This window comes from Megascapheus bottae, chromosome 19 (genome assembly GCF_031878675.1).
Source record: "Megascapheus bottae isolate mThoBot1 chromosome 19, mThoBot2.hap1, whole genome shotgun sequence".
Taxonomy (NCBI): Eukaryota; Metazoa; Chordata; class Mammalia; order Rodentia; family Geomyidae; genus Megascapheus; species Megascapheus bottae.
This window is the reverse complement of record NC_143527.1, coordinates 14,290,093-14,301,682: the sequence shown is the minus strand read 5'-3', so window position 1 is coordinate 14,301,682 and position 11,590 is coordinate 14,290,093. Positions and strand designations below refer to the sequence as shown.

The 11,590-nt window shown below is 38.7% G+C and overlaps 1 protein-coding gene across 1 annotated transcript; it reads left to right on the top strand.

Moving 5' to 3' along the window:
- Positions 1 to 2,940: 2,940 nt before the first annotated feature.
- LOC150049654 (uncharacterized) lies at positions 2,941 to 9,271 on the top strand. Its single transcript, XM_090353534.1, has 3 exons — positions 2,941 to 2,997; positions 7,079 to 7,231; positions 8,678 to 9,271. The coding sequence occupies exons 1-3, from the start codon at positions 2,941 to 2,943 to the stop codon at positions 9,269 to 9,271; spliced, it is 804 nt and encodes a 267-aa protein (XP_090209660.1).
- The last annotated feature ends 2,319 nt before the right edge of the window (positions 9,272 to 11,590 follow it).

The window sequence follows — 11,590 nt, the reverse complement described above, 5'->3', positions numbered from 1 at the left end:
TCAATAACTATGCACAGGCAGCCAGTGGAGAAGCCAAGGGCCATAGGATATGTAAAAGGTCACAGAAAGCCCTCGTGTCTCAACAGAAAAGTGGAGATAATAACACTTAATTCTTGCAGGTATTTAAAGGCTTAGCCATAAGCAGTGCTACACCCACTGACCAACGTATGGGCATCTCTGCAGTGGAAATAATACTCTTTTCATCAAATCTTTTGTCTAATAAGCTATTTACTACAACTAAACTATGATTAAAGCTATTCCTGTTTCTTTTAAAATTATATTTTATTGTTGGGGTGATATATAGAGGGGTTACAGTTACATTCATCAGGTAGTGGGTACATTACTTCTTGAACATTGATACTCCTTCCCATGTTTTTCTCCTACTTTCTCTTCCCCCCAAAATCATCTTGTTTTTCCCCTTCTCTTCTCTATTTCAAATAGACAAATACATATACAATATATCAGGTACCAAAGTCAGATATAGTAACAACATGAGATAAACTTTAAGGGGAAAAGAAGAAAAAAGAAATAGCTTCACACAGTACATTAAAAACAACCATCACAAAGATAAAACTTTTGTTTCCATACCCTGAAGTTCATTTTGCTTAGCCTCATCCTATGTGGCCCTATGTACATAGCGAGGGGGGGGTGGGTAAGGCTGAAGGAATTACTCTAATGTTAGAGTATTTGCCTAGAAAGCAAAAGTCCCTAAAATTCAAAACTCATCCTACCTTAAAAAAACTGTATGAATGCAAGATGGTATAGTTCCCATGTTCCTGTGTGAAAAATACCACGGGGGAAACATCTTGTGTATACTTTATATACAAAGAAAATGGAAGATAGGAATGTGTGATAGGTTCTGTTAGGGAGTGGGTGTCAGTGGGAGTCCTGAGGGACAGCAGAGACTAGACGTAAGTGAACATGGGTGACAGGCTTTACATACACGGATGCAAACCGAACCATGAAGCCAAGTGAAGTTCTTTTAAGACTGAAGAGAGGAATGAGGGCATGGTGAGGAGGGGTGAGTTTGAGGAAGGAAACACTTGCAAACACTTATAAAACGAAAGTCTGTTTTGTAACTAAGGCTAGTAAAAATAGTTCTTAAAACTTTAAGTCTCTTGGATTCCCTGGAAATAGAGGTTTTATGCTATTCAACCAAATTAAAGGTCTTTTAAGAATAAAGTTGTAAGCAGTATTAAAGAATATACAGTGTATGCATGCATATCATTCTTGGCATTGTTTTGATACTGTTTTGATTTTCAAATACATCAATTTCATTTGAAGGTTGTTTCATATTACTGGTACTTTCAACCCTTATGTCTATAAGCATATTAGTGGTATTATTGGTTATATTTCCAATTTTCTACTTTTTAGTTGTAAAATACACATGTAATAATTTTTAGCATCATAACTTACTTAATTGTATAGTTCAAGCTGCACTTTGGTGGCTCATGCTTGCAATCCTACTTAGGAGGCTAAGATTTGAGGATTGTGGTTCAAAGCCAACTCTTATGTCCAATTAACTAGAAAAACAAACCAGACTTGGAAGTGTGGCTCAAGTGATAAAGAAACAGGTCCTGACTTCAAGCCCCAGAACAAATACCAAGAAATCCAAAATTATTCAGTCAATGATATTTAAGTACATCCTTCATGTTGTGTAAGTAACACCACCATCTGCCCCAGTGCCTTACCATCCAATCCATCATCTACCTTTCTCCTGGCCCCTGGTTCCTATCATTCCACTTTTCATCTCTGTGGATCTGACTATTCTAGGGACCTCATAGGAGTTGTGAAATGCACACTTTTTGTTTACCTGTGATTGGCTCATTTCACTTAGTGTGAATTCCTCAAGGTTCATCCACATTATCATAAATCATCAGATTTTAAGTTGCTCATCAGAACAAACCCTACCTGACTTCTCAATTCTTCCCAAAGTTCTCATAGTATTTGTGTTCTAAGGTTAGAGGCTATGTATGACACATCAGATGATTCCGTAAAATTCCTTAAGTTGCAAGTGTTGAATTCATTCAGGTGAGACCTTTCAATAGGTCAAATTTTTAAACAAATGAAGGAGGGAATAACAATGTTCAACATACAGTTATGTATGTTGACAATTAAATTGACTTAGACAAACAAGTCCCCCCCACCCAAGTTTAGAATCCGAAAGACTCATCCAGAGAAGATAAAGGTGAGGTCTGTCTTGGCTACTAAAGTATTTGCAGTAGAAAAAATACATAGCATCTTTCTACAGACTCAATGTTCTTACTTGTTGAATGAATAATACAGTAGAAGATTGAATGAATTCCTTTTCAGTTTAAGATACATTAGACTTTTAAGCAACAACAATAACAGCAACAAAACCTCATCCCCCAAAGTTTTAATATCCTATCACTACTTTGGCATTATCGCTCTGGAAATTGACTCCAGAGAGTTTAACATATGTAAATGGCCTGAGCAATTGTGATAGTGGAATTTTTAAGGCATCAACAGAGGAACTGAAAGGGAAGGGTCCCAAGGCAGTAGTACCCAAGAGATAGCTACAGGGAAGGGAAAGAAGAGTCCATGATTGAGGAGAGAAAACACAATGGCAAACTGGTTCATTCAAGTTTTTTCTCCACTTGGTTAAAATAGAAGACCAACATGAAGAGAAGGAAGAATGATACAATATATTCAGAGTTTCTGTCGGGATGGCTGTTGTGAGAGACTCTCAGGGGCAGTATTGGTCTTCCTGTGACTTTCTGTAATTATCGCCTAATATCTTCCTTCAAGGTGGAGCCTAGTTTAGTGAATAATAATATATCATTCAATTTAATCCATACCTGTGTAGATGCATCATAGTGAATGTTGTTTTAATTCTTCTTGTTGGCTGCAGATATAAAGGGCAATGAAGAAGTTGAAGAAGATTCTTGAAGTTAAGTTGGTGTTGGTGGTCCCTTGAGAATGGACAGGAAGCATGGAAAGTACACAGTGAATACTGAATCCTCAGGAAGCCAGCTGGTGAGTGAAGACAGCACGCTTATATTATCATCTCATTCTGCCCACTTCAGAACTATCTAATCCTTTCGCTGTTCTGTTGTCCAGACCCTAGGTTTGCATTCTTCTTCTAAGAAAGAGTATCCCTGTATTAGATATGCTGTCCTAACTTAAAAATAATTTTATTGTTATGATTATGGTGTTGTACAGAGGAGTTACCATTTCGCAATTTATTTAGTGCACTTCTTTTTTATTCTCCGTATATTTTTTATTGTAATTAATAGAAGGGTTACATTATATTCAGGAGATAGAAGGTGCATTACTTCACAAATATTGATACCCTTTCTCATGTCTTGGTCCCCATTTCCTTCCCCTCACCCCCACCCCTCATCTTATTTCCCCCCTTCCCTATTCTATTTCAAATAACCAAATAAGCATACATACAATATATCACATAACAAGGTGAAATACTCTAACAATATGAGATAACTAAGGGAAAGCAAAAGAGATGAAAGGTAACACAGTACATTAAAGACAATAATCACTCATTATATGGCTTTTGTTCCTATACCCTGGAGGTCCTTTCATTTAGCATCATTCTACATGGCCTTATGTATCTAGGTTTTATTCTACTGTAAATCTCTGCTAGGAGAGCCCAAGGTTTCTACTGATTATGACAAATGAGGGAAACCATTGAGCCTATGTTCCTTTGAGTCTGGCTTACTTCACTTAATATGATTTTTCCTAAGTCTTGCCATTTCCTTACAAATGGTGAGATGTTGTTCTTTCTGACAGCAGCATAGAATTCCTTTGTATATAAATACCACATCTTGTTGATCTACTCATCAATTGAGGGGCTTCTGGGTTGGTTCCATATCTTTGCTATGGTAAATAGATAGAGTGCACTTCTTTAATTTGATGTCACCTCTTTCTTTACTTTCCCCACAGTTCCTCCCTCCCACCCTCCCTTTCTGTGTTCCCCTTTTATCAACCCCTCCCAAGAAGAAAAAAAACCCTGCAAATCCCAAACATCAAACATCACCATCACCACCACCAAATTCATTGGTATATTTATATTTTACTACATTATATTTTATACATTCTTTAAAGTATTTTGTTACCACAAACGTTTCCATGACTATGTGATCTAGAAATAAACTCATCTACCTTTCTGAATTCACTATCAGGTGAATATGAGAGCTTTAAGGATGCTGTTGGCTTATAAAATTCACTGCCTGAGGATTAAATGAAAGAGGGATGAAGATATATTTGCCTTTGCCACACAGAGCAATTAACTGCACTGATTACTTAGGAGGTAAACCAGAGAAGAAAGTCCTGCTGCACAATAGGTGTTAGTTAAATGGGTCACTGGAATGATTTCTTTGTCCTTTTGGGTCATTGAGGGACATTCTGAGAATGTTCTGTTTGTCACTTCTAATGATAACACTATATTTGTATCTTTTGAATATCCCAACACTCAAATGAAAAAAAATTCCCCTTGGACGTTAACACCTAGTAGTAATACTAAACTTAAAGCTATTCTCAGGATTATCTCAAAGTTATTTTGGAGAATGTGTCTAGAAAGCTGACTCCATGTATTTGACAGTTCTAAAATATTTTTCTTTTAATATTATATTCAGTAGTACCACACAAACTGGTTTGTGTAAATTGTAAACAAACAAAATAGACTTTGGCTTTTTTGTTGTTGTTGTTTTAGGGATCTTAATTTATGATATTTTAATTTACCCTTACAAAGTTAGCAGAGGAAATTTATAAAGAATTTGGGGGGTAAATGTTGCTAATACACTTTCAGCATTTTAATATGTGATGCCAATGATCTGAGTAAACAGTATCCACCTTTGCTAAGTGTTAAAATTTTGCCTAGAGACTCTGCTAGTAAACCCTGCAACAATAAAATTATCACTCAGGCTACAATGTCACTAAAAAGCTCAACCAAGAACAGATTTTCACCATAACATAGATTCACCCATCATCTTTTTTCAAAGGCCTGGGATTCTACAAGAGATTTAAAAAAGCCCTACCAAGCTATCCTATGGATGAGTTTTCCTAAGTTTATAAAGTATAGTACAATGCCTAAGTAAGTCTGTAAGCTACAGGCAAAGTAAATGTAACTAATAGAACAGAATCAGCACTTAGGTAAATTAGCAACAGTGTTAATTTAGGTTAGGTTCAAACGTTCCTTATGTGCTTAGTTATTAACAGATGCATTTTTTAAATCTTTTTTTTTCATTAAAATCACCTATTATCTTTATTCTTGATATTACAATTGTGGCGAAAACTCAACTTTGTGTATTGTTTGCTACCGGGCATATGCTATTCTGCATTTAATGAAAATTATACTTTTTTTTAGTTTTAAATGGCAGTTTTTAATGGATCAATGACTATGTAAATTCTAGTTTGAAGAATTTTGTTTTAGTTTGAAAGTCTTAATAGAACTCACTTTTGGCTGACCATGGACTTCTTATAGTTATTTAGTAATGGTTTGTTAAATCAACATGACCAAAGGCAAAGATTAGTAATGGCGTAATAACAATAAAAATACTGATGTTGCTGATTATAGCAGGCAATCTAGTTAGTACTCACTGAGGACACACCCTGTGCCCAGCACAGCTTCACGAATTTCATACTTGTCTGCTTATCACTCACCCTACAAGCAGACAATCTTTTGAAGAAGAGCACCGAGAGATAAAGATGCCTTTGACACATAGTGAGAAAGTGCACATTATCAGACACGAACACCCTCACATGCATCTGCAGTAGAATTATTGCATTCCACTCTTGAGATGAGGATGCAGCACGAATCAGCAATATCTGAAATGTAATAAAAAATTTGCACAAGGTCTCTGGATATATAATATTGTAATTTTCTTTGTCTAGTTTCCAGACTTTCCTTTAAAAAAATTACATCTCAGCTCAGTGCCTGAGGCTCATGCGTATAAAACCCTAGCTACTCAGGAGGCTGAGATATGAGGATCACAGTTTGAAGCTAGCCTGGGCAAGAAAGTCCGTGGAGCTCTTATCTTCAATAAACTACCCTCCCACAAAAAAGCCAGAAGTGGAGCTGTGGCGCGCACATGCGCGCGCGCACACACACACACACACACACACACACACACACACACACACACACCCCTCTTTCTTGAAGCCTTTCCCACAAAATTCACTCATTTTCATTCCTTATTTATTCCTTCCTCTTAAAATTTCTTTAACATATTTTGCAGTGTTTGTACATGTAAGTTCTCTGTGCCTACCAATGAATGATTTCTTCAAAGTAGAAATTTTGTTTTCACTTTTTACACTAAGATATGCCCAAGAGGAGCATGGAATATGGAGATCATAAAGGAGCTAAAGGATTTGTCTCTGACAAGGGTTCACCCGTTTCATTGAAGAAAGCATTGTGGAAATTGAATAAAGAAGCCTCTTTGAGAATGTTTCATGCATACAGTGAAGTACAATGTACACTATGGATATCATATACTGTGTATCCGCATAGCACACAAAACAACACACTAGAGATATTGTAGTTTAATGGAAGGACATTGGATTTAACATTGGGAGGGGTGGGCTGCAATGCCTGCCGAGGTCTCACGATGGCAAATGACTTCAACTACGCCCCTTTGCCTTAAGATCTCCTGCTCCAACATGACATGAACAGGCAGAAACTGAGTGGCTGTCAGGACTCCTCTTGCTGTTCCTTTTTATTCCTCAAAGAAGACTCTACGTATTCCATTGATAGTGACTTCAACAGGAGGTTGTTCATCCAGTCACATAATAGGATGAGGAAGAGGCAAACTGTGGATCTTCATTGCAACATTGGTCATGCAAAGACATGAAAATCCATCTGGGCATTTTATTCTCAGATGATTGGAGGACAACATTGCTTTAAACTCATACTGTTTACTTATTTTTATTGTAAAGGTGATGGACAGAAGGGTTACAATTACCTAAGTCAGGTAATGAACTGTGTCACCTCCTCTCTCAATTTCTCCCTGTTTCCCCCCTCATGCTAATTATTTTTAACAGAGATTTTAATTTGAGAAATTCAGCACATGTCCTCCGGTTCACTCTTGCTTCCTCTCTATAGGTATGCACGTGTCCAAAAGCGCAAGAGGCCCAGAGTTCCACAGACTGGTGTCCTCCTCCACGCGATGTCTCTTCCCACTTGCCTGGGGTCTGGATGACCCCAGCCATCCATGCTCACACAGGATGCCCATACCCAGAACCACCCAATCCACAGGTAATGCTTGTGACTGTAGCCCATGTCTCCCAGGTTCTAACGGATGATTGATAAGAGATGCACTTGGTCTGTTCTTTCCTAGAAAACACAGTGAATTACTTTTAGTACAGTGGCAGGTACATTGAAGGCAATTCCTGGGAAAGGCTATTATTTGGTAATCTCTCTTTTCAGAGAACTACTATATCTTAATCTGGAAACCAAATAGTCACAAGAGAAGGAGCATATCGAAAGAATCAATAAAAAGGATTTCTTATGGAAATGAAAGGAAGATATAAAGTCCCAAAACATGGCGGAAAAGTGACCAGAGTAACAAATGTCTTACCATATAGTTGATTTAGACTGGCAGACTGTCACACTTTAAAATCTGATGCTCGTCTTTGCTGCGCGCAGCCTGATCTGTTGGTGATTACTTATTTTCTTGCAGTGTTGCAACTCTGAAACTCTGCCTCTTATTTGATTCTCTGGTTTCCAGCCTCTGGCATATATGATCTTGATGTAGAAACCTAACTGTTCTTTGTAGTTTCTCCATTAGCTAGAGAGACCTCACTTAGCTTTCCATGCTTCATGTCTGGTTGGCTGAATTAAGTTTACTTCATAATTATATCTCTAAGTCTTTAATCCAGGTATGGTGACTCACACCTGTAAGTCCAGCTACTTGGAAGATGGACACAGGAGGATGAAAGTTTGAGTCCAATCCCAAGCAAAAGTTAGTACAAACTCTACTCAAAATAAAATCCACAGAACCAAAAGAACTGTGGCATGGCTCAAATGATAGACCTATTTCCCAGCAGTCACAAGGGCTTTGTTCAACTCTAGTATTATAAACAACACAACATGAAGCAAAACAAAGTAAAAACCCCAATTCCCTCCCCTCCCAAATATTTTCTTCTGGTCACATAAAATGACAAAAAGCAAAGACAAAAAAAAGAAGTAGCTAGAACATAGGGGGGTTTTAGGGCGATGAAACTTATCTGAATGATGCATAATGATGAAACTTCTCTGAATGATGCATAATGGTGGACATGAATCATTATGCATTATAATATATATGGTATATTATCCATCTGTAGAGTCTACAACAGCTTGCCCTGACTCTCAGATAAACAATGGACTCTGGGTGTTTTGGCGCCATCTAGAGGAGGGCTCTGAAGTTACCTGTGTATTCTCCCCTCAGTTTTGCTGTGAATCTAAAAGTGTTACAAAGTATACACGCTATTGAAAAGAAAGAAGTGGAAGAAAACAGGAGAAGATATGTCATTTTCCAATGCTAGGAGAAGCAGGAAACTTCTTCCATTTGGAAGTTTCTATTTTTCTTTTTTAAAGCTGTCAGCATTAACCAGAGATTCAAATAGTGTTAATGTGGTAAATTCTAAGTAATGTGAAAGAGATGGGAAGCACACATTGCTGTTTTTCTTATCACTGACATCTTGACTTATGCCCTTGCAGGTGCATGAAAGTTGCTGCAGTGACTGGTCTCTATGCAAAGTCTTCCTGGCCTGCCTCCTCGCTTGTATGGTTACAACAGCAATTGGAGTGCTCACACTGTCTCTGGTGAACAATAAAGCAACCAATGCTTCCATCATTATCCAGCTGCTCCCAAATGGACAGCCTACAGTTACTCCATCTGCAGTAACCTCTGCTCTGGCTCAAACCACAGACTTTACAACCACAGCAGTGCACACTGCAACTACACCCACAACTGTCGCCTCAGCTCCACCCCAAACCACAGCACCCACCACCACAACTCCACTCCCAAATGCATCTGCTTCAACAGAATCTCCACCCAGTGCAACATCCACTACAATCACACTCACCAACATGCCTTCAACTCCACCCCAAACCACAACAGCCACCACTACAACGTCAACGATTGCCACACCTACAGCCACTTCAACAGAATCTACCACTAGTGCAACAACACCAGTGACAACCTTAACATCCACTAACATCCCATCAACTCAGCTCCAAACTGCAGGAGCGACGATGACAACTTCATCTCCTTCTACAAGTTCAGCAACATCCAAAACATCAGTGCAATAGCCATGGAAACTACTGTCACAATAGCTGCCATCACCTCTCCAACTCTAGCTTAAACCATAACAGTCACAATGTTACCTGTCACCACTTCAACCTGTATTAGCATGATTCCCATTAACAACCTTTTTAGTCCCACTGCCTACCCCTATCCACTCCTAGATGGGGAGCTCTCTGTCCACAGTCTTATTATCCTGATTAAGATTAAGTGGGAATAGCTCCATTTATTTTGAGTTTTACTAGGTAGCTGAACTATAAGACTCCCAGTTCATTGAACCACTTTTCCCAATTTTAGATGAAATCTTTGAGAAGGAGACTCACTCTTTTGGTAATTACTTACATGGATCTACTTTTTAACAAAATCCTTCTGGGGTAGAATAAAATAGCTCTTGCCTGCTTTGTCTTTCGATACTTACTGAGTAAGTATATTTACTGATATTAAGTATCTCTTTTCCTCACCGACACCCAGTCTATTCTGACGCTATAATGGTGGTCTGGATGTAAGGTGTAAAAAATCAATCTGCTGGTAATAAATTACTTTTTTCAGAAGTATTCCCATTGTGCATGAAAAGTACAACATAAGGCACACATATAAACATATATCTATAATACAGTTCCTGTGTCAAATAAAAATTATTTAGATTCTCTGAAGTCAAATAAGTAGAAAACTATGTGCCAATACGCTGCTAAGTTAGTTTCTTTCAGTGTATGTAGTTGGATGAATTAGAAGGGAACAAATTATTTCCCAGTTTTTACATGACTTGAGAGAGTTATATTATTTTCCATGTTGCACATCTTCATTTGTAATTTAGGTGCAATAAGAATGCCCCTATAACTTTAATTAGATTCTGAAAGTCTCGTAACTCTGAAAATACAACTGAATATCTTAATACTGTTCAGAAATAAAGCCATAAAAGGTGAAAATAAAACTCTCTAACCATTAATTTAAAATGTGTAGTTTTTGTCCCAGAAGTGATGGAATTCCAGTGACACAATTGGCTCCAGGTCTTGAGTTCTAGGTGCCATTTTACCTTAAAATAAAGATGGGCTTCTCGTGAAACATGGCTGACTCCCACTCTCATGCAGTAAATGTTTTGATGCCTCTGGCCTTTGGACTGGGCAGTACTGGTTTCCTGCTCTCCAGCCAGGAGAGAGCCATCTTGGGGCTATCAGCTCTGACTGGGCAAACTAATCTAACAAATCCCCCCCCCCTCACACACACATACACATACACAGACACACACACACAGACACACACACACAGACACACACACACACACACACACACATATTCAACTGATTCCATTCCTCTGTACAACTCTCAGACAAATCTTGAACCATATAGAAATAATTCTGCTTGCCCATTCCTATTGCGTTCAAGATGCACAATTTTTGTATTTGAAAATCAGCAATTATCTGCAAATAATACAGCTTCATCATAAATAATAAGGCACACCTCTTTTTCTTAATGGGTGTGGAAACTACATATATTTAAAACCAAATACACTCAGCTCTGGAGAGCATGAAGCAGAACCTCATATTCCTCCGATGGCGCTTCTAACCAACACAAACACTGGGAGACTGTAAGAATGTGGCAGTATGGACTGGAAACTTCCAGCTTTCATGACCTTCAGGGCCATGTTGTCACTGGAAAGGAGGGCAGTGGATTAGCCCATTGCACTCAGTCCTCCCTGGCTCCCTGACACTAGCTCTGAGGCGCATAGAGCCAGGATAGCGATGCTTTCCAGCCCTGACCAACCAAGGGTCCTCCCTCCAAAGCCAAGACGCACAGATAGCACAACTTTAGCTGAAGCTTCTATGTCCAGGTTCGTTTGGGACCACTGGCTGTTCTCCAAGTTGTGCTCTATCTTCTCCAGGGAGGTGGTCTACATGTCTTCCATGGCTGACAGGTTACGACTAGGCCTCTAGCATGTCAGCCATCCAGGGGGCTGACATGGATAACAGACTGGCCTCTCATAGACCAATATTTTTTTGAGTAGACACAAGACTGGGTAATTACCAGCCCATACCTGGAAGGTGGAATTGTGTATTATTATTGGTTTTGGTGTGGTTCTTAAAGTAGCAAGTTGAACTACAAAGTTCAGAAAGACAAGTGACCCCAGGGAAACATGGACAGAAGAAGGGCTCACCATACCAAGAGTTATCCTCAATTCATCTAAAGCCAGGTGGAGTGGCACAGCCTTTAGTACCAGCACATGGGAAGAGATGGTGGGGTGAGTGGGAGTTCCAGGCCAGCTTGGACTTTATAATGAGGCCCTGTCTCAAAAACAGAAACAAGCAAAAGAAAAAGAAAAAAATTCCAAC

Coding starts and splice junctions, on each gene's coding strand:
- LOC150049654 (XM_090353534.1), top strand. CDS start 2,941: ATGGACAGGAAGCATGGAAAGTACACAGTGAATACTGAATCCTCAGGA. Junction 2,998..7,078: donor AATCCTCAGGAAGCCAGCTG/GTGAGTGAAGAC, acceptor TCCTCTCTATAG/GTATGCACGTGTCCAAAAGC. Junction 7,232..8,677: donor CAGAACCACCCAATCCACAG/GTAATGCTTGTG, acceptor ATGCCCTTGCAG/GTGCATGAAAGTTGCTGCAG.